The sequence below is a fragment of the Pongo pygmaeus genome, chromosome 20, assembly GCF_028885625.2.
Source record: "Pongo pygmaeus isolate AG05252 chromosome 20, NHGRI_mPonPyg2-v2.0_pri, whole genome shotgun sequence".
Taxonomy (NCBI): domain Eukaryota; kingdom Metazoa; phylum Chordata; class Mammalia; order Primates; family Hominidae; genus Pongo; species Pongo pygmaeus.
In genome coordinates this window covers 54,413,654-54,441,561 of record NC_072393.2, presented here as the reverse complement: position 1 = coordinate 54,441,561, position 27,908 = coordinate 54,413,654, and the positions used below count along the sequence as shown (strand labels likewise).

Below are 27,908 nucleotides of genomic sequence, written 5' to 3'. Positions count from 1 at the left end.
GCCCGCCCGCCCAGGGAGGCCCACGTGGGCAGCAGCCGCCGCCGCGGAGGGGGCGTGCCTTACAGAGCGAGTGGGTGTAACCAGGAGGGGGCGTGGCCAGAAACCAGGGGCGGCATGGAGTGCCCGAGGTCTCGCCCACTTCCGCCTTCCAGCGCGAGGACGTGGTAGGCGACCAAGGGTTTGGCTGCTTCCCGGGAAGCCGTTGGTCGCGCTTGCGTAGTGAACCGCTGAGGCTGTGGTGAGCGCTCCTTCTCCGCGCAACTCGCGGCTTCGGCACCGCCTTCCTTCCTATGAATCCTTAATCTAACGTGGTCATAGTCAGCTTAAGACCGGCACCTCTCGGGCTCCGTCTCGTAGGACCTCGGCCTGGCCTCGAGGGCTTCCATACAGGTTCCCGCAGGCTCTTTCAACTCCCGCCCCTTCCAGGCCCGCGGTACTAGTGAGACCTCAGCCTCGACCTCCCCAGGACCATTTCGACCTCCCGCAGGCCTTCAAGGCCTGAGCGCCTCCCGATTAGCCCGCCCTTCACCGCCCTTCCACCGGGCCCCTCGTAAGGCCTTCCAAACGCGACCCTCGAAGCCCGCCCCTTACGGGGAAGCCCCTCCCCTCGCCGTCTCCGGAGCCCCGTCCTGTACAGGTGTCCGTGCCCCTCCCTTCGCCGGCCCCGAAGCCCCGCCCCTCGAAGTTCCTCCTACTCACTCTCCTCACAGGTCTCAGCCCCGCCCATCACACTCCCTACGGCACGCCCCTCTCAGGCCTCACAGCCGTGCACCTCTCAGGGCTCCGCAGCCCCGCTCCACAAGCCCTCCCGGCTCCGCCCCTTTCAGGACTTCGCCGCCCATCAGTTTTGTTTGTTTGTTTGTTTTTTGAGACGGAGTCTCGCTCTGTCGCCCAGGCTGGAGTGCAGTGGCGGGATCTCGGCTCACTGCAACCTCCGCCTCCCGGGTTCAAGCGATTCTCCTCCCTCAGCCTCCCGAGTAGCTGGGATTACAGGCACGAGCCGCCATGTCCGGCTAATTTTTTGTACTTTTAGTAGAGACGGGATTTCACCATGTTGGCCAGGTTGGTCTCGAACTCCTGACCTCAAGTGATGTGCCCGCCTCGGCCTCCCAAAATAATGAGATTACAGGCGTGAGCCACCGCGCCTGGCCTTGCCCATCGGTTCTAAGTCCGTGGGAACCCTGCCGGTCTACACCTCGCATCCTTCTCCGCCCCTCCTCCCATAGTTTCTCCCGCGGCCTCAGTCCCTCCCTGGCCGCTGTCCTCAGTCCTCATTGGTCCCTTATCTCCCCAGTAACCAGACCACAACACTGAGCTTGGAGCACCAAGAACAGGTCAGGCCCGTCCGCAGGTAGGGCCCAGGACTCCCCCGACCCTGCCCAACCCCCCTACAGCAGGCCAGGGTTTCCCCCTCTCGTGCGACCAAACAGCCTGGCCTCGGATATCCTGAGAGCCCAGGGGACCTGTCCCCTGCCAAACCTGCGCCAGAATCAGAGCCTAGACGCAAGACCCAGAGTGTGAGAGGTGGGAGGGCTGGAGAGGTGTGGGAGAGGCCTGAGAGCGGTCCCCCTCCAACCCCTCCTGGAGGAATGAGGCCAGCGTGGTTCTAGGGTCACCCCCTTTCAATTCCCAGTCCCTCACAGTTCATTGCCCACCCTCCTCTGGGCCCTGGCCCGCCTGCTGTCTGAAGGGTCTTATATGTCCATCCCTACAGGAGCCCCACCCTGTTTGGCCAGGATGCCTTTGGGACGCTTGGCAGGGAGCGCCCGCTCCGAGGAGGGAAGCGAGGTCTTTCTGGAGGGAATGGGTAATTCGTTCATTCTTTATGTCATTCACCCATTCTTTTCCAGCCCCCAGCTTTCCCAAGTTCCAGGTCCTGTAGGGAGGGAGGGAGAGAGCGTGTCTGTCCAGGAGCGCCCTCTGGTGGGAACAGACATGCGCCCTAAGAGAGGAGGGGCGGGCACCACCGTGGGTGGGCCAAGCCTGGGCAGTGGGGCAGGCTGGAGACTTCAGGCAGCAGAAGTTTGAGTGGGGCCCAGAACTCCCTGTAGGAATTGCCAAGGGGAGAAGGAAGGAAGTGTGTTTCTACAGAGATGACAGAATGTGGCTAGAGTAGGCTTTCTCAACCTTGGTACTGTTGACTCTTGGGGTGGGATAATTCTTTGTTGTGGGGGCAGTCCTGTGTGTTGTAGGATGCCAAGCAGTGTCCGTGGCTTCTACTCACTGGATACCGGTAGCCCCCTCCCTTCCCCACAAGTCATGACAATGACAAATGTCTCTAGGCTGAGCATGCTGGCTCATGCCTGTAATCCCAGCACTTTGGGAAGCTGAGGAAGGAGGATCACTTGAGCCCAGGAGTTCAAGACCAGCCTGAGCAACACAGTGAGACCTCATCTCTACAAAAAAATAAAATTAGCCAGGTGTGATGGCGTGCACCCATAATCCCAGCTACTTGGGAGGCTGAGGTGGGAGGATCACTTGAGCCTGCGAGGTGGAGGCTGCAGTGAGCTGAGATTGTGCCACTGCGCTCCAGCCTGGGGGACAGAGCGAGACCCTGTCTAGAAAAAAATAAGTCTCCAGACATTGCCAAATGTTTTTGGAAGGCAGAATCACCCGCTGATTGAAAACTACTGGGCCTTTGGAGATGGGGAGCATATGGGCAAGACTGGAGAGGTAGGTAAGGTCAGGTCACTTGGGGTCTCGGATCCCAGGCTGAGGTGCTGAGACTTTGTCCTGCGGGTACTGGGGCATCATGGGAGGCCTATGAGGGGTAGGGTTTGCTGTGGGTGGAGTAGGGTCGGCTATGGGTGTAGAGAGACCCTCTGGGACTGTGCGGGAAGGCTGGAAGTTGAGAGAAAGGTTGGGGTGATGGTCCAGGTAGGAGAGGATGAGGCTGAGCCCAGGGGATGGGTTGAGAGAGGGAGGAGGCAAGAGGATGGGGCTGAGAGCTGCTGATGGGGCAGAAAAGGAGGGAGGGAGCAAGAGCCTTCCCAATTCCAGGTGGTGTGCCCAGGTCCCAGAAGACCCAGAGGCCTTCCAGAAGTGCCCTCTGGTGGGATGGGAGTGGGTTTTAGGGGAAAAAACCCTGAATTCAGTTTTGGGTATGAAGGGATGAGGAAGCTCGAGGGATCCAGGAACTGAGGTGCATTCCTAGAGGGGTGTTGGGGGCTGGATCTGCAGTTCAGTTGCAGTTTGTGAAACTCCAAAGGGAGAGAATTCCTAGGTCCTGGGTTGGAAGGAGCTGGTGGCCAGGATCCTTACTGAGTCCCTTGGCTGGCCCTGTTCTCAGTGGATTGGGAGCTGAGTAGGCTGCAGCGACAATGCAAAGTGATGGAAGGGGAGAGGCGGGCCTACAGCAAGGAAGTCCACCAGCGCATCAACAAGCAACTGTGAGCTGGGCGCCTGGGCCCTGAGCTGGGAGGAGGAGGTCAGAGGGGCTGGAGACTGGACTCCTGGGTCTGAGTGGGGAGCGCAGGAGCAGGTGCGTCCTGCCTTTAGTGATGCTGAGTTCTGCCCCCTTACTGGCCCCTCTTCCACCTCCCTGCCTGGGTAGTGAGGAGATCCGGCGCTTGGAGGAGGTACGGGGCGATCTCCAGGTGCAGATCAGTGTAGCCCAGAACCAGGTCAAGCGGCTTCGGGACAGTGAGCGGCTGGAGAACATGGACCGCCTGCTGAAAGGCCGGGCCCAGGTGCAGGCGGAGATCGAGGAGCTGCAGGAGCAGACCAGGGCCCTGGACAAGCAGGTGGGGTTTGAGATGGGGTTCTGCGGATCCTGCTTACGGGCAAGTGTTGTAACCTCCCTGAGCCTTAGCTTCCTCATGTGAAATTGGGGCTATTAGGCCGGGCGCAGTGGCTCATTCCTGTAATCCCAGCACTTTGGGAGGCTGAGGCAGGCAGATCACTTGAGGTCAGGAGTTCGAGACCAGCCTGGCCAACGTGGTGAAACCCCATCTCTACAAAAAATACAAAAATTAGCCAGGCATGGTGGCACATGCCTGTAATCCCAGCTACTTGAGAGGCTGAGGCAGGAGAATCGTTTTTTGTTTTGTTTTGTTTTTGAGTTGGAGTCTTGCTCTGTCGCCCAGGCTGGAGTGCACTGGCACAATCTTGGCTCACTGCAAGCTTCGCCACCACGCCTGGCTAATTTTTTTGTATTTTTAGTAGAGACAGGATTTTACTGTGTTAGCCAGGATGGTCTCAATCTCCTGGCTTTGTGATCCGCCCGCCTTGGCCTCCCAAAGTGCTGGGATTACAGGTGTGAGCCACTGTGCTCAGCCAGGAGAATCGTTTAAACCCGGGGGGCAGAGGTTTCAGTGAGCCAAGATTGCGCCACTGCACTCCAGCCTGGGCGACAGAGCAAGACTCTGTCTCAAAAAAAAAAAAAAAAAAAAAAAAAAATCGGGGCCATTGAAAGCATCCATCTGGTAGAGTTATGTTCAGTGGAAATATAGATGTTTGCTGCTTTAGCACAGTCCCAGGCATTCAAAAACAGGACTGGTGTGGTTAAGCAGGAAAGGTTCCCATGCTAGAGTCCCCAAAACCTGCATTAGAGTCCTGGCTCTGCCATCGGAGCTCTGTGATCGGGGGCAGGCAGGTTTTCACCTCTCTGGGCCCTAGTTTCTTCATCTGCAAACAAGGATAGTGGTAATGCCGCAGTCTAGACAGGTTGCGAGTCCCATCTGTTTCGGGACCTTGCTATTTGACCTTGCAAACAATGTGATTTTTCTAGGCCAGTGATCTGTCAAGTTTTTATGACCATGACTCATGAGGTGTAGTTCATACACACCAAGATGCATACAGATATACACACACACATCTATTAATATATCTGAAACAGAAGTTTCAGCAAATAATATGTGTTTTTTTTAAAAATGTGGGATTAATTCTGCTAAATTCTGGTGTAAAAACCAGAATTTAAAAAACCAATTTGTCATTTGGGCACAGTGGTGCGTGTTTTGAGGCTGAGGGGACAGGGCTACTTGAGCCCAGGAGTTTGAGGCTTCAATGAGTTATGATTGCCCCACTGCACTCCAGCCTGGGCAACAGAGAGAGACCCAATTTCTTTTTCTTTTTCTTTTCTTTTTTTTGAGACAAAGTCTCACTCTGTCACCCAGGCTGGAGTGCAGTGGCTGGCAGGATCTCGGCTCACTGCAACCTCTGCCTCCCAGGTTCAAGCGATCCTCCTGCCTCAGCCTCCTGAGTAGCTGGGATTACAGGCACATGCCACCAAGCCCAGCTCATTTTTGTATTTTTGGTGGAGATGAGGTTTTGCCATGTTGGCCAGGCTGGTCTCAAACTCATGGCCTCAGGTGATCCACTCACTGTGGCCTCCCAAAGTGCTGGGATTACAAGTGTGAGCCATTGTGCCTGGCCCGGAACCCCTTTAAAAAACAAGAAACAGTGATGCGGCCACAGGTAAGGAGTCCACAAGTCAAGGAATCCCACCTGCAGAAACTGCAAAGGCAAGGAATGAAAAGACAAGGTCCAGATTGGGAAAAAATATCTGCAAAGCATGTATCTGATAGAGAACTTGTATCCAGAATATATTAAGAACTTCCCCAAACTCCATTAAAAAGACGGTCCATACCAAGTGTTGGGGTAAGGATGTGGAGGAAGCAGAACTCTCATACTCCACTGGTGGGAATGTGGAATGGCACACTACTTTTGGTACACAGTTTGCACAGTTAGGCAGGTTTTTTTTTTTATGAAGTCTCGCTCTGTCACCCAGGCTGGAGTGCAATGGCACAATGTCAACTCACTGCAACCTCTGTCTCCTGGGTTCAAACATTCTCCTGTCTCAGCCTCCCGAGTAGCTGGGATTACAGGTGTGTACCACCACTCCCAGCTAATTTTTATATTTTTAGTAGAGAGGGGGGTTTCACCATGTTGGCCAGTCTGGTCTTGAACTCCTGACCTCAAGTGATCCACCCACCTCGGCCTTCCAAAGTGCTGGGATTACAGGCGTGGGCCACCGTGCCTGGCTAATTTTGTGTTTTTAGTAGAGACGGGGTTTCGTCTCTACTATGTTGGCCAGGCTGGTCTCAAACTCCTGACCTCAGGTGATCTGCCCACCTCGGCCTCCCAAAGTGCTGGGATTACAGGTGTGAGCCACCGTGCCCGTCCCAAATTGAACACTAAATATGTGCAGTTTTACCATACGTCGTCTCTTCTTTAATAAAGCAATTATTGAGGCAGGAGGATTGCTTGAGCCTGGCCTGGGAGGTGGAGGCTGCAGTGAGCTATGATGGTGCCACGGCACTCGGCCTGGGTGACAGAGTGAGACCCTGTCTCTAAAAAAAAAAAAAGAAAAAAATGAAAGAAAGAAAGAAAATTTTGTTGGGATTCATGTGCAGTTGAAAGAAATAATGCAGAGATATCCATCCCTTGTACACTTTGCTGCATTTTCCCCCAGTGTCAACATTTTGGGCACTTCTTTTTCTTTTCTTTTTTGAGGTGGAGTCTCGCTCAGTCACCCAGGCTGGAGTGCACTGGTGTGATCTTGGCTTATTGCAGCCTCCACCTCCCAGGCCGGGCTCAAGTGATTCTTGTGCCTCAGCCACCCGAGTAGCTGGGATTAAAGGCACGTGCCATTACGCCCAGCTAATTTTTGTATTTTTAGTAGAGATGGGGTTTTGCCACGTTGGCCAGGCTGGTCTCAAACTCCTGACCTCAGGTGATCCACTCGCCTCGGCCTCTCAAAGTGCTGGGATTACAGGCGTGAGACACTGCACCCACCAACAATTGGGTATTTGGCTTTTATTGCAGCAACTGCTGAAATTCCAGTCTCACAAAGATGTGACATCTTCAAAAGGATGATAGCGCCCTCTCAGGTTGAACTTGTGAACTACCTTGAGCTAGCAGTTCATGTGGTTTCTGACCGTCTGAACTTCCTCAAAATCAAGGTCTTCCTCAAAAATTTAAAACATCCTCATGCTGAGTCTTAAGTTTGCTGCAGCCTTCTGAGGTATCTTTGGTACGTGGATTAGTTTGTTAGGGCTGCCGTGACAAAGTTCCACAAATTGGGTGGCTCGTATAACAAAAATATGTTCTCTCATAGTTCCAAAGGGCAGAAGTCCAACATCAAGGTGTAGGCAGGTTTGGTTCCTTCTGAGCAGTGCGGGGGATCATCTGTCTGTTCCATGCCTCTCTCTCTCTGCTTCTGTCGGTTTGCTGGCAGTCTTGGGTACTTTTGGCTTGTAGACATGTCACCCAATCTCTTAGCTCACTGCAGCCTCCGTCCCCTGGGTTCAAGCGATTCTCCTGCCTCAGCCTCCCAAGTAGCTGGGATTACAGGCATGCGCCACCACACCTGGCTAATTTTTGTATGTTTAGTAGAGACGGGGTTTCGCCATGTTGGCCAGGCTGGTCTCGAACTCCTGACCTCAAGTGATCCGCCCATCTCAGCCTCCGAAAGTGTTGGGATTATAGGCGTGAGCCACCACACCTGACCTCTGCCTTCATCTTTACATGGCATTCTCCCTGTGTGTGTATCTATGTCCAAATTTCCTTTTTTTTTGTTTTGTTTTGAGACAGGATTTCCCTCTGTCACTCAGGCTGGAGTACAGTGGCACAATCACAGCACACTGCAGCTTCGAACTCCTTGTCTCAAGGGATCTGCCACCTCAGCTTCCCAAGTAGCTAGGACTACAGGTGTGCACCACCATGCCCAGCTAATTTATTTTGTATCTTGTAGAGATGGGGTCTTGCTTTGTTGCCCAGGCTGGTCTTGAACTCCTGGCTTCGAGAGATCATCCTGCCTCAGCCTTCCAAAGTATTAGGGTTACAGGCATGAGCCACCACTCCCAGCAATTTCCCATTTTTCTAAGAACACCTCGTCGTAGTGGATTAGGGCCCACCTCAATTACCTCATTTTAATTACTTCTATGAAGACTCTGTCTCCAAATAAGGTCACATTCTAAAGTACTGGGGGTGAAGACTTCAACATGTGAGGTTTTTTTTTTTTGTTTTTTTTTTTTTTTTGAGACAGAGTCTTGCTCTATTCCCCAGGCTGGAGTGCAGTGGCACAATCTCAGCTCACTGCAACCTCTGCCTGCTGGGTTCAAGCAATTCTCCTGCCTCAGCCTCCCGAGTAGCTGGGATTACAGGCACCTGCCACCACGCCTTGCTAATTTTTGTATTTTAGTAGAGGTGGGGTTTCGCCATGTTGGCCAGGCTGGTCTCGAACTCCTGACCTCAGGTGATCCACCCACCTCTGCCTCCCAGAGTGCTGGGATTACAGGTGTGAGCCACCGTGCCTGGCCAACATATGAGTTTTTATGGGACATGATTCAACCCATAACAGAGCACAAATTGAAGTGTTGAGCAATTCATTTATCTATTTAGTCCGCACGTTATGTTGAATACCTTCTTTGTCTCGGACAGGGAGAAAACACAAGACTCTGTGTCTTCATGGAACCCCCAGTTTGCTTGGAGAGACAGAGCACACCCCAATAAGTACAGATGAATACAGAAATGAGAAGGACAGATTGGAAACTGGTTTTAGGCATAAGCAAACCCAGGGCTACTAATGTCATCAAGTTCATTCTCACCATCTCTCCAACTCTCATCTCCACTTCTGTCCACTGGCCTCATTCTCCCAGGACCCTGCCTGTTGTGGGGCTATGACAGCAGAAGTCCTAGAATCCCATCCTTCCATCTCATGTGCTTCCCCCAGACTATCAGGAAAGGAGTCAGGGCTGGGTGCAGTGGCTCTTGCCTGTAATCCCAGCACTTTGGGAGGCCAAGGCGGGTGGATCACTTGAGGTCAGGAGTTCAAGATCAGCCTGGCCAACATGGCGAAACCCCATCTCTACTAAAAATACAAAAATTAGCTGGGTGTGGTGGTACGTGCCTATAATCCCAGCTACTCAGGAGGTTGAGGCACTAGAATTGCTTGAGCCTGGGAGGTGGAGGTTGCAGTGAGCCAAGATCGCGCCACTGCCTACTCCAGCCTGGGAGACAGAGCAAGACTCTGTCTCAAAAAAAAAAAAAAAAAAAAAAAGGAAAGGAGTCAGGCTGGCTCCATGGGGTCACATTCCCATCTCTAGGCCAATCCCTGTGAGTGTCCAGACCTGGGTCATGTGGCTGATAGGGTGATACACTGTGGTTGGAAGGCCCACCAGAACCACATGAAGGTCTGGATAGTGTCAGCAGAAGGGTAGATGTTATTCTGGGATGACAGGGACAGCAGATGTTTGCCATGCTTAGTGACTCATTTTCCCTGGGCCATTCAGTCTCTCCCACATTCAGGCAACCAAAAACAGGTACCATCCTCTTTCTTCTAGATCCAGGAGTGGGAGACGCGGATCTTTACCCACAGTAAGAATGTCAGGTCCCCAGGATTCATCCTGGATCGGAAGGTCAAGATCGGGCGAAGGATCAGGATCCTAGAAAACCAGTTGGACAGGGTGAGGGTCAACCTCCTGGTCCCTCGACCTGAATTGTGCGGTTATGGGAAGAACTGGGCGTGGTCACTGGGTTCTGGAAATGGTAGGCAGTGTGTGCACATGTGTGTCAGGACACAGGATTCTGGAGAGATGGAGGTTCCCAAGGAAAGGAGACTGATGGGTCCTTAGAGGGGAGTGGACATTGATTTCAGGAACCCCAAAGAACCTATGTTTCTCAGGAAACAGGCCAGCCCCACCTCTGATAAGTGTCTCCTCCCTGGCTGAGCTTGGAGGAGGCAGGCAGGCTTGGCTTCAGACCCACTCTTCCATCCGCCTTTCTACTCCCAGGTCACCTGTCACTTTGACAACCAGCTGGTGCGGAATGCGGCCCTGCGGGAGGAGCTGGATCTGCTGCGGATCGACAGGAACCGCTATCTGAACGTGGACCGCAAGCTGAAGAAGGTCAGTGGCCCTGAAATCCGGGGGAGGAGAGAGGGACTCCTGCCCAGGTCCTCCCCACAGCTGTTTGCCCTTCCTGCTCTAGCACTCAGGCCTCAGGTATGGAATTGACTAGAGCTGTAGGCTTGCTTTAGTCCAAAAGGCATGGAGGCCTGGGAAATGCTGGAGGACACTTCCAACAAAAAAGTGGCCTCATTTATAGTTGTAGAAAGCAGAGTGTCATTCTGAATAGTATCACCCAGGGCAATCTATGAGCAAGCAAGACCATTTATTATACATTCCACGGGGATCTTTGAAGAACCAGCCCTGTCCCCTGTCTTTTGACTTACTTTCTTTCTTTTTTTTGAGATGAGTCTCACTCTGTCGCCCAGGCTGGAGCACAGTGAAGTGATCTTGGCTCACTACAGCCTGTGCCTCCCAGATTCAAGCAATTCTCCTGCCTCAGCCTCCCGAGTAGCTGGGACTACAGGTGCCCGCCACTACGCCCAGCTAATTTTTTGTATTTTTACTAGAGATGGGGTTTCACCGTGTTAGCCAGGATGGTCTCGATCTCCTGACCTCATGATTCGCCTGCCTCGGCCTCCCAAAGTGCTGGGATTAGAGGCGTGAGCCACTGCATCCGGTCTTGACTTTCATTTGGAAATAATTTCAAATTACAGAAAAGGTGCAATAATTATACAAAGAACTCCTATATATCTTTCACCCAGTTTGATAATTTGCCACATTTATTTTCTCTTTCTCCCCCACTCTTACTATTTGTGTGTGTAATTATTGTTTTGCTGAAAATAATTTATTATCCTGTTTCCTGAACTGTTTGACAGTATGTTGTAGACATTATGCTCCAAAGTACTTGAGTGAGCACTTCCTAAGAACAATGCCATTTCCTTACACAGTGCTGTTATCCAAGTCAGGGACGTTAACATTGTTAGAATTCTAAACAGTCCATATGTCAAGGTCACTGTTTGTCCCAGTGATGTCCTTTACAGTGAACTTGATTTTCCTACTCTAGGCTCCGGTCCAGAATCTCACGTTGCATTTGGTTGTTCTGGCTCTGTTCATCTGCGTCAGTCCCTTGGGCTTTTTTTTCTCCATGACGTTGACATTTTGGAAGCATCCAGGCTGTTTGTGTTGTGCGATGTCCCCTGACATGGGTTTATCTGGTCTTTTTTTTTCTTTTTTGAGACTAAGTTTCACTCTTGTTGCCCAGGCTGGAGTGTAATGGCGTGATCTTGGCTCACTGCAACCTCCACCTCCCGGATTCAAGTGATTCTCCTGCCTCAGCCTCCTGAGTAGCTGGGATTACAGGCATGCACCACCATGCCCGGCTAATTTTGTATTTTTAGTAGAGATGGGGTTTCTCCATGCTGGTCAGGCTGATCTCAAACCCCTGACCTCAGGTGCTCCATCCGCTTCAGCCTCCCAAAGTTCTGGGATTACAGGCATGAGCCACTGCACCCAGCCAGTTTATCTGATCTTTCTTCATGATTAGACTTGGCGTCTGCACTTTGGGGGGAATGTCACAGCAGTGATAGTGTGTCCTTCCTGTGCAGGATCTCAGGAGGCACCTGATGTCAGCTTGTCCCATGACTAGTGATGTTGTCTTTGATCACTTGGCTAGCCAGGTTTCTGCAACGGAGAGTTTTCCTTTTCGTAGTGAATATGTGGTCTGTGGGGAGATTCTGTGAGACTGTGTAAATATCTTGTCCCCTGACACACCTTCACTCAATCATTTTGTTACGGGATCTTTAGGGCGTCACTTTTCTGGCTGGAAATCTCCTTGGCCAGTGGTGCCTTTGCCCGAGTTCTTGTCCTGCGTCCAGGAAGAAGGAGGTAGGCAGACAAGTGGAGGGTGAGCAAGATAAAGAGGAGCTTTACCGAGTGTTAGGACAGCTCAGAGGAGACCTGCAGGGGGCAGCTCCTCTGTAGGCAGGTCGTCTCGTCCAGTGTTCAGCTCTCAGCAGTGAGGAGTCCCTGGAGAGGGTGGTTCCTCTCTGCAGGCAGGTTGTTCAGATGTCTCTGCAGGCCTCTGAAGCTCTCAGCAGAGAGGGAAGCTCCATGGGCGGCCATGAGCAGGCCTGGAGGAGACGCTGCAAGTCCCCACTCGTTTTGCAGTACTGGCAACCTGGCCCCCAGCCTTCAGGCCCTCCCTGGCCTTAAGGGACCTTACCTTTACTTGCCCTCTTCTGCCCAGGAATCTGCCTGCCTCCTGCTATTCATGGCACTGGGCTGGACCCCAACCCCTCTCTGAGATCAGAGTGGGTGCGAGAGAGGAGCGAGGCCAAGCAGCAGGAGCAGATACGCCCAAGCCTGCAGGGATGGGCGAGGGGGTGTGCTTTCCTGGGCCCCTCAGGGTGCAGGCTGCAGAGAACTTCAGAGATGCCTAGGTCCTGTGGTTGGGAGGGTGGCCGCAGCTGCACTCTGGGAGCTCCCACCCCACTCGGAAGGGGCAGGACCCTCGCTTGTCCCCGGCTGCTGCCTGCTCCCTGGGGTGGGAGGCCCGGGTCTGTAGCTGCCGGTTGGGAAGCTGCAGCTGCACCCAGGAGGGCAGATCCTGCCTGCTCCTGGCTCCCTGGAAGAGCACAGAGAGGCTCAGATCCACAGCAGCAGTTTGGGCAGCTGTAGCCACACCCAGGAGGGCGGGGATCCTGCCTGCTCTGTGGAGCAGAAGGCCTGGGTCTGCAGCTGCGGTTCGGGTGGCTGCAGCTGCACACGGGGAGCTCCCCTCCCAACTCAGAAGGGGCAGGGCTCCTACCAGCTCCATGGAGTGTGCAGCCACAGCCAACAGCTACTGCCATCAATTTTATCATCCATGAATGATTCTTCCCTGAACGGTTATTACTGTAATGGCTGCAAAAGGGTGATTTAAAAAACTGTCATTTCTCCCACATTTATCAGATGGAATTTTCCTTAAGGAAACACTTCTCGGCCAGGTGTGGTGGCTCGTGCCTGTAATTCCAGCACTTTGGGAGGCTGAGGCAGGTGGATCACCTGAGGTCAGGAGTTTGAGGCCAGACTGGCTAACCTGGTGAAACCCCGTTTCTACTAAAAATACAACAAATTAGCCAGGTGTGGTGGCACGTGCCTGTAATCCCAGCTACTTGGGAGGCGGAGGCAGGAGAATCACTTGAACCAGGGAGCTGAAGGTTGCAGTGAGCCAAGATTGTGCCATTGCTCTCCAGCCTGGGCAACAAGAGTGAAACTCCGTCTCAAAAAAAAAAAAAAAAGGAAACACTTCTCTTTCTCCCCCTGTATATTTGAGTGTTGTCAGTGAGCATTAGTGTATTCTGACTTTACAGATGATGATCCATAACTGCCATTCATTTTAATGTTCAAATTGCCCCAAATGTGGTTAGTGGGAGCCCCTTCAAGCTGGCTTCTGTGGCCTTTGGACATACCCCATCACTTTTTGGGAGTACTTCCTTACTTTCTGGCACAGGAAGATAGTCTGGGTAATCTGGACCTTGTTCTGCCCCATCCCTGGGGTTGGCCATTTTTCTGAGGAGTCCTGGTTCTTTCTAGGGAAGAGTAGGTGTTGAGGCACTAAGAGACTTTTTTTTTTTTTTTTTTTGAGACGGAGTCTTGCTCTGTCGCCAAGGCTGGAGTGCAGTGGCTTGATCTCGGCTCACTGCAAGCTCCGCCTCCCGGGTTCACGCCATTCTCCTGCCTCAGCCTCCCGAGTAGCTGGGACTACAGGCGCCCGCCACCACGCCCGGCTAATTTTTTATATTTTTAGTAGAGACGGGGTTTCACCGTGTTAGCCAGGATGGTCTCGATCTCCTGACCTCGTGATCCGCCCACCTTGGGCTCCCACAGTGCTGGGATTACAGGCAAGGTCCGCCGGCCTGGCACTAAGAGACTTTGTTGCTACTTGGGTGTCATTGCTTTGAGGCCCTTCCTCTGGAGAGAGCTAGGAAGCACACATATTTTATATGTTTTAAAATTCTATTTATGTTTTGTAGAGATGAGGTCTTACTATGTTGTCCAGGCTGCTCTCAAACTCTTGGGCTCAGGTGATTCTCCTGCCTTGGCCTCACAAAGTATTGGGATTACAGGCATGAGCCACTGCGCCTGGCTGACATATTTTACACTAGTGAGTTCACGTTGATACCTCTGATTCCATTCCAATACCACCAGCTTTTTCCTGAGCATTCCTCATTTCATCTTTCTTTCTTTCTTTTTTTTTTTCTTTTGAGATGGAGTCTCGCTCTTGTTGCCCAGGCTAGGGTGCAATGGCATGATCTTGGCTCACTGCAACCTCTGCCTACTGAGTTCAAGCGATTCTCCTGCCTCACCCTCCCGAGCAGCTGGGATTACAGGCATGTGCCACCATTCCTGGCTGATTTTTTTGTATTTTTAGTAGAGATGGGGTTTCTTCATGTTAGTGAGGCTGGTCTCAAACTCCCGACCTCAGGTGATCCACCTGCCTTGGCCTCCCAAAGTGCTGGGATTATACACGTGAGCCACTGCACCCGGCCTCCTCATTTCATCTTTCTAGCTCTCTTCTCCCACAGTGGGAACCCCAGTTGCCAACCACATCAATATACTTACTCCTTTGCTCAGTCATATGATACATACACAAGAACTACAGAATTGCTACAGCCATATCACCACCCCCAAACCTGATAAATAGGGTTCAGGATTTGTTTGCAGTTTGTTTTGTCCTCTGAGAATATGAGTATTTATATATCTTTTCTTTTTTTTTTTTTTGGAGTCTCTCTCTGTCTTCCAGGCTGGAGGGCAGTGGCCATGATCTTGGCTTACTGGCAACCTCTGTCTCCTGGGTTCAAGTGCTTCTCCTGCTTGAGACTCCCGAATAGCTGGGATTACAGGCATGCACAACCACGCCCAGCTAATTTTTGTATTTTCTGTAGAGACAGAGTTTCACCATGTTACCCAGGCTGGTCTTAAACTCCTGACCTCAGGTGATCCGCCTGCCTCAGCCTCCCAAAGTGCTGGGATTACAGGCATGAGTGTTGGCCTATCTTTTCAAATTATTCTATTCAGAAGTTATTTGGATTAGTTCTGTTTTTTTTTTTTTTTGGCCTTCTGCGTGGTTATTAATATTATAATAATAATAATAATAATTTTTTGAGATGGAGTTTTGCTCTTGTTGCCCAGGCCTGAGTGCGATGGCACGATCTCGGCTCACTGCAACCTCTGCCTCCCGAGTTCAAGCGATTCTCCTGGCTCATCCTCTCAAGTAGTTGAGATTACAGGCATGTACCACCACGCCAGCTAATTTTGTATTTTTATTTATTTATTTATTATTATTATTATTATTATTATTTTTGAGATAGAGTTTTGCTTTTGTTGCCCAGGCTGGAGTGCAATGGCATGATCTCGGCTCCCCGCAACCTCCGCCTCCTGGGTTCAAGTGATTCTTCTGCCTCATCGTCCCAAGTAGCTGGGATTACAGGCATGCACCACCACGCCTAGTTAATTTTTTGTATTTTTAGTAGAGACGGGGTTTCTCCATGTTGGTCAGGCTGGTCTCAAACTCCCGACCTCAGGTGATCCTCCCGTCTCAGCCTCCCAAAGTGCTGGGTTTATAGGCGTGAGCCACCGTGCCCGGCCCTAATTTTGTATTTTTAATAGAGATGGAGTTTCTCTATGTTGGCCAGGCTGGTCTCGAACTCCTGAGCTCAGGTGATCTGCCCTCCTTGTCCTCCCAAAGTTCTGGGATTATGGGCCTGAGCCACCGCACCTGGCCCTATTATTATTTTTAAATAAAGTTCACTTGCTTCCATTTGCATTCAGTTTTAGTTTTCTCTCCTCTCTTTATTGATTTAATTTCCTTTATGAATATGTAAAACATTAACAACGTTCTCAAATCAAACTATTCCAAAAGGTCTCCTAGAGAAACGTCATTTCCTGTCCATCTCCTCCTCCTCATTTCCACCCAGTCCCCATAGGTTACTAAATATTTTCTTAGTTTCTGCTTATCTACAGAAAGAGCCTTTTGATCCAGCTTATCAATTTGATTTCACACCTCTTTAAAATCCCTTTCATGGGCAGTCGCTAATGAGGAGGGTACACATTTGGAAGGCTCAAGAGCTTTACTCCTTATTGGAGAAGCACGGGCTGAAAGCAAAGACTTTGAGCAATGAGGTTATAAGAAGTGGCACTGATTTTTTTCTCCTCTCCCCACAGGAGATCCACCACCTGCAGTACCTGGTCAGCACCCTTATCCTCTCCTCCACCTCTGCCTACGCCGTCAGGTAGAGACTGCGGGTATCCTGGGGTGGTGGGACCCAGATGACTCAGGACGCACCTTTCCATAAGGCAGTGGTGGGAAGGTTCAGGACTCATGAAACACGTCAGAACCTATTTTTTCCCCCATAATATCCCCCTTTTCTCTCTCCCCCCAACCAGTTCCCCACTTCCACTGGCAAGGTCCTGTTCTGTCTTTTTTTTTTTTTTTTTTTGAGACAGAGTCTGGCTCTGTCACCCAGGCTAAAGTGCAGTGGCACTATCTTGGCTCACTGCAACCTCCACCTGCCAGGTTCAAACGATTCTCCTGCCTCAGCCTCCTGAGTAGCTGGGATTATAGGTGCTCGGCACTGTGGCTGGCTGATTTTTGTATTTTTAGTAGAGATGGGGTTTCACCATCTTGGCCAGGCTGGTCTTGAACTCCTGACCTTATGATCTACCCACCTCTGCCTCCCAAAGTGCTGGGATTACAGGCCTGAGCCATTGCACCCCACGGGCCCTGTTCTTTTTCTTGGGCATGTAAATTAACCTCTACTGACCCCATCTAGCACATAAGAATGCATCTAGTGGCTGGGTGAGATGGCTCACGCCTGTAATCCCAGCACTTTGGGAGGCCAAGGCAGGCAGATTGCTTGAGCTCAGGAGTTTGAGACCAGCCTGGCCAACATGGTGAAATCCCATCTCTACCAAAAATATAAAAACTTAGCTGGGCATGGTGGCGGGTGTCTGTGGTCTCAGCTACTTGGGAGGCTGAGGTGGGATGATTGCTTGAGCCCTGGGGACGGAGGTTGCAGTGAGCCGAGATTGCACCACTGCATTCCAGCCTGGGCAACAGAGTGAGGCTCCATCTCAGAAAAAAAAAAAAAAAAAGTGCATCTAGCACATATATAGTGCAGCAGGGTTCCTGGAAGCATCTGGCGAATTTGTTATTCGTCAGCATTGGTTGCAAGGGACAGAGATTCTTTCGGGCCACCTTCAGATAGAGGCACACTGTAAGGAGTTGAGGAGCTGAAGCTGCTTTAGGTGTTGACTTCTCTCTCCCTCTCTGGGGCTCTCATGAGCTCCATGCTCGCTCTCTCACTCCATCCGTATCTCTTTCTCAGCTTCGCCCTCTTCTTCTCTTGCTCCAAATACTTTCTTACCTTCTACCGAGTTCTTCTCTGGCTTTTGTTTTCCCATGATCCCTGATCGACATCAGCTGTGGCCTGGGTCGGCCTTAGGGTCTCTGTGATTTCTCTCTTTTTTTCTCTCTCTGTTAAAATAAACATGGCAAAAGTCACCATTTTAAAGCATAGAATTTAGCAGCATTTAGTACATTCACAGGGTTGCGCAACCACACCTCTCCTTTCTAGATCTGAAATATTTCCATCACTCTAAAAGGAAACCGTACCTGCCACCGGGAAGTGCAGGAATCCTCGCTTTTTAGTCTTACTTGGGAGAAAGAATTCTGCCAAGAGACTGATTTAGCCAACAAAGAGAATTTACTGAAGGCAAATAGAGAACAGAGAGTTTACATAGAGAGCGACAGTACACTCTGAAGGATGAGGAGAGCAGGCTGCTGAAAGAACGTGAGCCAGCAGCACGCCAAGAGTTTTGTGTTGGGTTTCTAATATGATGTTGCAGTCTTTTGAAGTTCTTGCTTCCGTCTTTTTTTTTTTGTTTGAGAGTTTCGCTCTTGCCACCCAGGCTGGAGTGCAGTGGTGCGATCTCGGCTCACTGCAATCTTCACCTCCCAGGTTCAAGCGGTTCTCTTGCCTCAGCCTCCCGAGTAGTTGGGATTACAGGCATGCACCACCAGGTCTGGCTAATTTTTGTATTTTTAGTAGAGATGGGGTTTCACCATATTGGCCAGGCTGGTCTCAAACTCCTGACCGCAGGTGATCCTCCTGCCTCCCAAAGTGCTGGGATTACAGACTGAGCCACCGCGCCCGGCCAGTTCTCTGCTCTTTGTGACCACAGGATAACTGCAACCTGATTCAGCCCCATTCCTGTGACCCCAGGCTGGCCCTGCCCATCTAGGACACCAGCTGACTCCACCCCACCCCCCACAACCTCTGGCTGACCCCGCCCATCCCCAGGACCCCAGGCCGACCCCAGTCCAGCCTCCAGTCATCCTGACCCCAGCTGACCCCCGCAGGGAGGAGGCGAAGGCCAAGATGGGCTTGCTGCGGGAGCGCGCGGAGAAGGAGGAGGCCCAGAGCGAGATGGAGGCGCAGGTCCTGCAGCGGCAGATCTCGCACCTGGAGCAGCTGCACCGCTTCCTCAAGCTCAAGAACAATGACCGGCAGCCGGATCCCAATGTCCTGGAGAAGCGTGAAAAGCAGGGTGAGGCTGGGGCTGCTGCCTTTGCATCTCGAGGGCCTGGCCGCCCCTGGGGCACCTGCAGCGTACCTTGGTGCCCCAGGTGGGACCACGCTTCGCTCCCCCTCACCCAGGAAGTCTCTGTGCTGGAGGCCACCCAGGAGGCCGACCTGCTGTTATCTCCTCCCCTAGCCCGGGAGGTGGCCAAGGGCGTCTGGAAGACCTCCCAGGAGAGGCTGGTGCTTCGCTACGAGGATGCCCTGAATAAACTGTCCCAGCTGATGGGGGAGAGCGACCCTGACCTCTTGGTGCAGAAGTATCTGGAGAGTGAGTGGGGCCCTGGGTGGAGGGAGGAGGCCCAGGGGCCCCGGCACCCCCTGAGTCCAGTGCAGGCTGGCCTCAGCTCTGGCCCTGGGGACTCCTCCACCTGCGCCGGAGGAACAAGGTGTCATGCCTGGGACCCACCACCTGCGTCCACTGGTGTCTTACTGTGGCCCTGTCTCTGCCCCTCCCCACCCCGTCCTCACTCCTGGGCCTGGGGTCACTCTCCATATCCTTCCCTCAACCCTGTCCCTCTCTGTTTCTCTCCTTACCCATATCTACCGTTCTCCCCGCCTGCATCTCCCATCTCCCTTGCTATTGCCGAGTCTCTGGCTTTCCCTCTCTGCCTTGCTATGTATTTCTGTGTCCCCCCTGCCGTATCTTCCCACGCCTCTTTGTCTCTGCGACTCCTCTCTCTTCACTCTCTGCCTTGGTTTCTGTGTGGCCTTCCTCATCTTCACTTTGTCTGGCCTTCTGTGCCTCTCTGTCTCTGTTCTCTCTGTCTCTGTGCTTCTCGGTCTCTGTGCTTCTCGGTCTCTGTTCTCTCTGTCTCTGTGCCTCTCTGTCTCTGTTCTCTCTGTCTCTGTTCTCTCTGTCTCTGTTCTCCCTGTCTGTGTTCTCTCTGTCCTCCCTGTCTCTGTTCTCTCTGTCTCTGTTCTCCCTGTCTCTGTTCTCTCTGTCTCTGTTCTCCCTGTCTCTGTTCTCTCTGTCTCTGTTCTCCCTGTCTCTGTTCTCTCTGTCTCTGTGTCTCTGTCTCTGTTCTCTCTGTCTCTGTTCTCCCTGTCTCTGTTCTCTCTGTCTCTGTTCTCCCTGTCTCTGTTCTCTCTGTCTCTGTGTCTCTGTCTCTGTTCTCTCTGTCTCTGTGTCTCTGTCTCTGTTCTCCCTGTCTCTGTTCTCTCTGTCTCTGTTCTCCCTGTCTCTGTTCTCTCTGTCTCTGTTCTCCCTGTCTCTGTTCTCTCTGTCTCTGTTCTCTCTGGCCTTCTGTGCCTCTCTGTCTCTGTGCCTCTCTGTCTCTGTGCCTCTCGGTCTCTGTTCTCCCTGTCTCTGTTCTCTCTGTCTCTGTTCTCCCTGTCTCTGTTCTCCCTGTCTCTGTTCTTTCTGTCTTTGTTCTCTCTGTCTCTGTTCTCTCTGTCTCTGTGCCTCTCTGTCTCTGTTCTCTCTGTCTCTGTTCTCTCTCTCTGTGTCTCTGTCTCTGTTCTCTCTGTCTCTGTTCTCTCTGTCTCTGTGCTTCTCTGTCTCTGTTCTCTCTGTCTCTGTTCTCTCTGTCTCTGTTCTCCCTGTCTCTGTGCCTCTCTGTCTCTGTGCCTCTCTGTCTCTGTTCTCTCTGTCTCTGTTCTCTCTGTCTCTGTGTCTCTGTCTCTGTTCTCCCTGTCTCTTTTCTCTCTGTCTCTGTTCTCTCTGTCTCTGTTCTCCCTGTCTCTGTTCTCTCTGTCTCTGTTCTCTCTGTCTCTGTTCTCCCTGTCTCTGTGTCTCTGTCTCCCTCTCTCTGGGACCCGCCTTGCCCAACTCTCCCAGTTGAGGAGCGCAACTTTGCTGAGTTCAACTTCATCAATGAGCAGAACTTGGAGCTGGAGCATGTGCAGGAAGAGATCAAGGAGGTGAGTGAGGCCTGCCCTCTCCATCTCCTCCTCTGCTCCCAGCCTCCCCACCCCCTCCCCTCCCTCAGCCCACCTCCTGCCTCTTCCCAGCTCCACACCCCCCAGCTCCCGAGGCTGCCATCTGGCCCAGCATTCAGCCCTGTCCCCACAGATGCAGGAGGCTTTGGTGAGCGCACGTGCCAGCAAGGATGACAGGCATTTGCTGCAGGAGCAGCAGCAGAAGGCGTTGCAGCAGCGCGTGGACAAGGTGCACTCGGAGGCTGAGCGCCTTGAGGCCCGCTTCCAGGATGTGCGGGGACAGCTGGAGAAGCTCAAGGCTGGTGAGCACCCACGGGCGCCCCCTCCCAAGCCTGGCTTCTCCACTTGGAAGGACACCGTCAGCCCGCGGGGCTTGGAGGCATTGCATGGACAACCTGGTTCACTTGCTTATCAGTTGCCCCATATCTGTCCATCTTTCCAACTAGGGTCTATCCCTCCAACTATCCCATGTCCATCTATCCATCCAGCTTCTGTCCCTCCAACTGTCCTACACCCATCCATCCATCCATCTAGGGTTGATCCCTCCAACTGTCCCATATCCATCCATCCATCCATCCATCCATCCATCCAATGTCTGTCTCTCCAATTATCCTATATCCATCCATCCACCCAGAGTCTATCCCTTCAACTGTCCTATATCCATCATCCATCCAAGATCTATTCCTTCATCTGTCCTATATCTATCTCTCCAACCAGGGTCTATCCCTCTATTCTGTCCCATATCCATCTATCTATCCAGGGTCTGTTCCTTCATCTGTTCTATATCTATCTACCCATCCAGGATCTACCCCTCCATCTGTCCTATATCCATCCATCCATTCATCCATCTATCCATCCATCCAGGGTCTATTCCTCCAACTGTCCTATATCCATCCATCCATTCATCCATCCATCCATCCATCCAGGGTCTGTTCCTCCAACTGTCATGTGTCCACCATTCATCCAGGATCTGTTCCTTCATCTGTCCTATATCTATCTCTCTATCCAGGTTCTATCCCTCCATCTGTCCCATATCCATCTATCCAGGGTCTATTCCTTCATCTGTCCCATATCTGTCCATCCAGGATCTACCCCTCCCTCTGTCCTATATCCATCTGTCCGTATATCCATCCATCCATCCATCCATCCATCCATCCATCCAGGATCTATTCCTTCAACTGTCCCATGTCCATCCATCCATGCAGGGTTTATCCCTCCAGCTGTCCCATGTCCATCCATCCATCCAGGGTCTATCCCTCCATCTGTCCCACGTCCATCAATCCATCCATTGTCTATCCGTCCATCTGCCTCCAACAGCTCCACATCCATCTGTTCATCCATCTATCTGCAATGACATTTGACTTTTGTCTTCCTAGTCTTAGTTTTAGTTACCAAATTTCTTCTTAGTCTTAGTTACCAAAAATGTTATTATTTGTAAAGAAAATGATTATAAAATATAATAGCAACATTTATTAGGTGTCATTCACTGTGCAAGGCACTTATGCATTATTCCACTTGTTTCACAAAACACTAAAAAACAGATGCTGTCCCTCCAACTGTCCCATATCCATCATCCACCCATCCATCCATTTATCCAGTATTCATCCATGGATCACCCATGTACATCTGTCTGTCTATAAATGCCTAGCAGTGGGACTGATGGGTCTTAGGGTAGGTATATGTTGATATTTATTAGAAAATGCCAGTTTTCCAAACTGGTCGCAAGATTTTATGCTCTCACCTATGTGAGCATATGGGAGTCCCCGATGATCCACACCCTTTCCACCACTTCCTAGTGTCAGCCATTTTTTATCTTGTTTTGTTTTTGAGATGGAGTCTTGCTCTGTCACCAGGCTGGAGTGCAATGGTGTGATCTTGGCTCACTGCAACCTCCGCTTCCTGGGTTGCGGAGGTCACCTGTCACCAGGTGAGGTGGTTCCTCACCTGCCTCAGCCTCTCGAGTAGCTGGGACTACAGGTGTGCGCCACCATGCCCAGCTAATTTTTGTATTTTTAGTAGAGTCGGGGTTTCACCATGTTGGCTAGGATGGTCTCTCTTGACCTCGTGATCTGCCCACCTCAGCCTCCCAAAGTGCTGGGATTACAGGCGTGAGCCCCCGTGCCTGGCCGTCAGCCATTTTAATATTAGCCATCTAACGTGTGTGCCGTACTCTCTCTATTAATTTAATTGGCATTTCCCTGGTGACTAATAATATTGAGCATTGTATTGGCCATTCAGATATTTTTGTAAAGTTCCTGTTCAATCTTGTGCGCTTGTTTTTTTAAAAATTGGGTTTGTCTTGCTATAATTGAGTTGCAGGAGTTCTTTGTATATTTTAGATACTAGACTTTTGGTAAGTATTTTCTCTTATACTGTAGCTTGCCTTTTCATTTTTTTGGTGATGAACTGAAGTTTCTTAGTTTTGAGGAGATCTAATTTATGAAATTTTCTTTTTGTAGTTAGTGACTTTGTGGCCTGCCTAAGAAATTTTTGCCTGTCCTGAGGTTACAAAGGCATTATACTGTGTTTTCTCCTAGAAGTTTCATTGTTTGAGCTCCCACATTGAAGTCTGTGACTTATGACAAATTGATTTGCATGTGTGGTATGAGGTGGGGGTCTAGAGTTTCCTTTTTAAAAAAAATTTTAGATTTTTTTCATTTATTTATTTTTTGAGAGGAATTTTGCTCTTTTGCCCAGGCTGGAGTGCAGTGGCATAATCTCGGCTCCCTGCAACCTCTGCCACCCAGGTTCAAGCAGTTCTGCCTCAGCCTCCTGAGTTGCTGGGATTACAGGTGCCCACCACCACGCCCAGCTAATTTTGGTATTTTTAGTAGAGACGGGGTTTCACCATGTTGGCCAGGCTGATCTCAAACTCCTGACCTCAGGTGATCCACCCGCCTTGGCCTCCCAAAGTGCTGGGATTACATATGCATGAGCCACTGTGCCTGGCCCTTTTTTTTTTTTTAGAGATAGGATCTTACTATGTTGTCCAGGCTAGTCTTGAGCTCCTGGACTCAAGTGATCCTCCTGTCTTGGACTCCCAAAGTGCTGGGATTACAGGCATGAGCCACCACTCCTGGCTGAGTTTCTTTTTTTTTTTTTTTTTTAATCCTTTCTGTGGGTATCAGTTGCATCCACCTGTGCATGCTTTTTTTTCTATTATTATTATTATTTTTTTAAATTTGAGACAGAGTCTCGCTCTGTCTTTGGCTTCCCAAAGTGCTGGGATTACAGGTGTGAACCACTGCGCCCTGCCTCATCTTTCTTATTTTTCAGGAAGTAGCCATGCAGAGCACTCAGGAGTCAGGCTGTCCTGTTTCTTTTCTTTTGTTTTTTAAGCATTTATTGTTAGCTTTTATTTGTTTTTTTGAGATGGAATCTCACTCTGTCAGCCAGGCTGGAGAGCAGTGGTGTGATCTTGGCTCACTGCAACGTCCGTCTCCCAGGTTCAAGCAATTCTCCTGCCTCAGCCTCTCCAGTAACTGGGATTACAGGCGTGCACTACCATGCCCGGCTAGTTTTTTTGTGTTTTTATTAGAGACAGGGTTTCACCATGGTAGCCAGGCTGATCTCAAAACTCCTGACCTCAAATGATCTGCCTGCCTTGGCTTTCCAAAGTGCTGGGATTACAGGCGTGAGCCACTGCACCCAGCCTGTCCTGGGTTTGAATCTCAGCTCCACCAATTGTGAACCTTGGTGTGTGGCTTCCTCCTTCCGCTCTGGGAACGGGGATGGCAGTGCCTACTTTGCAGGGTTGTCATGAGAATTAGAAGGGATGACGGATGGAGAGGAAGGTGGTGGGGGGGGGAGCGAGCTGGAGAGCCTCCTTGGGGCACACCGTAGGAGCTCAGGTATGGGCAGGTTCTCCTTCCTGCTGTCGTGATGGCTGAGCCAAGCCCTGTGCCAGGTGATGTGGGCACAGCGGGGAGAGGCCCTGGAGGGGACTGACCTGCGCACTGGGCACTCATCACTCGGGGGCTAGGACGGAGGACGCCCAGGCACTGGGGGCAAGAGGAGGCCCTAACTCAGTCTGCGGTGCAAGACCATAATTTGTGGGGCCCAGTGCAGAATGAGGGGCCCCTTGTTAAAAAATTGCCGAGATTTTCAAGATAGGAAGAGCAGCAGCGTGTCAAGCCAAGTGTAGGCCCCTCACCACTGCCTGGATCTCACACTCACGAGGCCGGCTCTGCTGGGGTCACTGGAAAGGCTTCCTGGAGGCAGTGACACTTGAGGCTGACTTTGAAGCACAAGTCAGGGAGAGAGGGATGCACAGCAGTGACGTCCCCCTGCCTGGCTGGCTGAGCTCGGGTGACTCCCTTTTTGTCTCTGAGCCTTGACCGCACTCTCTGTAGAATGGGGCAGTGAGGACCTGAGTGGGGAGAGGGCTGGCACCCAGCTGGCGGTGCCAGATCCCTGACAACCGGCCCTCCATCACGCAGATATCCAGCTCCTCTTCACCAAGGCCCATTGCGACAGCAGCATGATCGATGACCTCCTTGGGGTCAAGACTAGCATGGGAGACCGGGACATGGGCCTCTTCCTGAGCCTCATTGAGAAGCGGCTGGTGGAGCTCCTGACAGTGCAGGCCTTCCTACATGCCCAGGTGGGAGGCAGCAGGGAGCCGGGCGGGAGGCCGGTCTCGGGGGTGGCCCAGCTGACCGCAGGCTCCCACACTCTCCAGAGCTTCACCTCCCTGGCCGACGCTGCCCTCCTAGTGCTGGGCCAGAGCCTGGAGGACCTTCCGAAGAAGATGGCCCCACTTCAGCCCCCTGACACTCTGTGAGGCGCAGGGCAGGAGGGACGCAGAGGGGACAGGGCTTCCATGGGGGCAGAGGGAACACACAGGATAGAGGGTTTTGGGGGGCTTTTGGGGACTGGCTGGCGGATGTGGCCCTGGGGGGTTAGAATATGAAGTATGTGCTTCGAGGCAGCCAGAAGGAGTAGGGACTTGGCACCTGTGTGGGAAGATGGGGCCCTGGGTACCCCAGAAGGGAAGAGCACTCGGGGCTGGTGGGAGAATGGCTGAGGCTTCTGGGGTTTAGCAGGAAGGGCCGCTGGCCTTTTTGAGGGCTGAGGTCTAGTCTTTTCCAATTTTCCTTCCCCTCCCCAGAGAAGACCCCCCGGGTTTTGAGGCCAGCGATGACTACCCCATGAGCAGGGAGGAGCTGCTGAGCCAAGTGGAGAAGCTGGTGAGAGTGGGGCCTGCGGGGGTGGGGCCAGGCCTCAGTGCGTGTCGGGGCCCAGCTCACCTTCCCTGCAGGTGGAGCTCCAGGAGCAGGCGGAGGCGCAGTGCCAGAAGGACCTGGCGGACGCCGCCGCGAAGCTGGACGGCACCCTGAGCGCGGACCTGGCCAGCACCCAAAGGGCCGGCTCCAGTACCGTCCTGGCGCCCACCAGGCACCCCCATGCCATCCCCGGGTCCATCTTGAGCCACAAGACTAGCAGAGACCGTGGTTCTCTTGGCCGCGTCACTTTTGGCCTCCTCAGCTCCAGCACCGGGCATTTGCCCAGCCACGTCACGCAGGGTGACCCCAACACTGGCCACGTGACCTTCGGCTCCACCAGTGCCTCGAGTGGGGGCCACGTGACCTTCAGACCTGTCAGCGCCAGCAGCTACCTGGGCTCCACTGGATACGTGGGGTCCAGCAGCTACCTGGGCTCCACTGGATACGTGGGGTCCAGCAGGGACGGAGAAAACACAGAGGGTGGTGTGGAGAGCGGAGGCACAGCGTCCGATTCGAGCGGAGGCCTCGGGTCCAGCAGAGACCACGTCTCCAGCACCGGCCCTGCCTCCAGCACTGGCCCGGGCTCCTCCACCAGCAAAGACTCCCGGGGCTAACACGAGGGGCACGCAGCCCCCACCCTGCCCTGGCTCTCTGTGGGGTCTTTTTTTGTGTCTCCACTTCCCTGTTTGCCTTGTGGGTCTCTGTCTTTTTCTCCCAGTCGCAGGCCTCTGTCTTTTTGCCCCTTCAACTGTTTTCATCTGCCCTTCATCACCGCCTCACCTATGTCTCCCGGTTCCTTTCTCTCTGCTCCTGACCCTGCTTTTCCCTCTGCCTCCTGATCTCCTGTTCTTTGGGCTTCCTAGTCAGTGTCTGTCCGTCTTGTCTCCATATCTGCCCCTTGCCTGTCTGCTGAGCCCTGGCCCCCTGTGGATCCCCCACCTCCTGTTTCTGGCTCACTCTCCTCGTCTCCCTCTCCCAGGCTTTCCATGCATCCTGTGTCCCTGTCTCTGTAGCTCCTCACTCCCCAAGAGCCCTCCAGTGCTGACAGGCGTGGGAAAAGTCAGGGCGAAGACGCCAGGTTCAGCATGGGAAAATGGGACTGTGGAAATAAAGTGTATGTGTGGAGAGCCAGCTTCAGGCATGGCTGCTTCCTCTACCTCCGGCCTGGGGGTAATCTGTGACCCTGTCCCGATTCCCTGCCATTCATTCATTCATTCATTCACTCACTCACTCATTCAGCATTCTTATTTATTTATTTATTTATTTGTTGAGATGAAGTTTCCTCCTTGTTGCCCAGGCTGGAGTACAGTGTCACGATCTCGGCTCACTGCAACCTCCACCTCCTGGGTTCAAGTGATTCTCCTGCCTCAGCCTCCCGAGTAGCTGGGATTACAGGTGCCCACCACCACGCCCGGCTAATTTTTGTATTTTTAGTAGAGATAGGGTTTCACCGTGTTGGCCAGGCTGGTCTGGAACTCCTGACCTCAGGTGATCTGCCCACCTCAGCCTCCCAAAATGCTGGGATTACAGGCGTGAGCCACCGCACCCAGCCTATTCATCCATTTGAGACCTCCACGTGTCAGGCTCTCTTGGAGCTGTGTTGGTCAGCGCAGGCTGGGCTGTGCTGCAGTCACAGCTGCAGATTCTCTCTGGTCTTCAGGCAGCAGAGGTTTCTCTCCTTTGTGGGCCAGCCGAGTGCTCCGCTCCATATCACTCGTGTACCCCGGGCCCATGGCACAGCCATCATCGGGAATGCTGCCAGTCCTTTGGCACAGGAAGAAGAGAGGATGGCACAGCAGGCAGTGACTCGCGAGTCTTGGAACCGATATGACACCTGTCCTCTTAGCTCACACTCAGCCAGAGCGGGTAGCAGGTCACGCTGAACTTCAAAGGGTCGCCGGGAAGCGCAATCTTTTCATGTGCCTGGAAGGAGAGAAAGGAAGGATTATTTATGGACAGCCCTAACTCCAGCCACAGGGTCACAGAGAAAAAGCTGACCTTGGCCCTTTCCTGCAGTGGGGGTGGGTGCAGGAGTGAGAGGGCTTAGAACACCATAACTCTTTCCTGTAGTTGAGTCATGCCAAATGCCCTGTCAAAATTTAATCCATTGGTATCAAAGTTATATAAAAACTTTTAAAAATTCAGGCTGGGCATGGTGGCTCACGCCTGTAATCCCAACACTTTGGGAGGCCGAGGTGGGTGGATCACTTGACCCCAGGAGTTCAAGACCAGCCTGGTGAACATGCGAAACCCTGTCTCGACTAAAAATACAAAAATTAGCAGAGCATGGTGATGTGCACCTGTCTTCCCAACTACTCGGGAGGCTGAGGCACAAGAATTGCTTGAATCTGGGAAGCGGAGGTTGCAGTGAGCTGAGATCACAGTACTGT

General features: G+C 52.2%; 1 protein-coding gene across 15 annotated transcripts; it reads left to right on the top strand.

The window, feature by feature from the left end:
• Positions 1-127: 127 nt before the first annotated feature.
• On the top strand, positions 128-26,645 carry ODAD1 (outer dynein arm docking complex subunit 1). 15 transcript variants are annotated; one of them, XM_054462988.2, is made up of 16 exons: positions 155-238; positions 1,295-1,334; positions 1,715-1,807; positions 3,290-3,389; positions 3,554-3,743; positions 9,285-9,407; positions 9,735-9,848; positions 15,996-16,063; positions 18,193-18,380; positions 18,549-18,683; positions 20,193-20,275; positions 20,427-20,595; positions 24,733-24,896; positions 24,975-25,072; positions 25,404-25,482; positions 25,554-26,645. In XM_054462988.2, exons 3-16 carry the CDS (start codon positions 1,738-1,740, stop codon positions 26,130-26,132), a joined length of 2,160 nt encoding a protein of 719 aa, XP_054318963.1. In that variant the 5' UTR covers positions 155-238; positions 1,295-1,334; positions 1,715-1,737; the 3' UTR covers positions 26,133-26,645. The 15 variants fall into 15 exon arrangements, with proteins under 15 accessions (XP_054318962.1, XP_063513325.1, XP_054318968.1 ...); XM_054462986.2 differs by having other exon boundaries at positions 157-238; positions 1,295-1,351; XM_054462989.2 differs by having other exon boundaries at positions 172-390.
• Positions 26,646-27,908: the final 1,263 nt, after the last annotated feature.

Coding starts and splice junctions, on each gene's coding strand:
- ODAD1 (XM_054462984.2), top strand. CDS start 19,031: ATGTATTTCTGTGTCCCCCCTGCCGTATCTTCCCACGCCTCTTTGTCT. Junction 20,276..20,426: donor TGCAGGAAGAGATCAAGGAG/GTGAGTGAGGCC, acceptor CTGTCCCCACAG/ATGCAGGAGGCTTTGGTGAG. Junction 20,596..24,732: donor GCTGGAGAAGCTCAAGGCTG/GTGAGCACCCAC, acceptor TCCATCACGCAG/ATATCCAGCTCCTCTTCACC.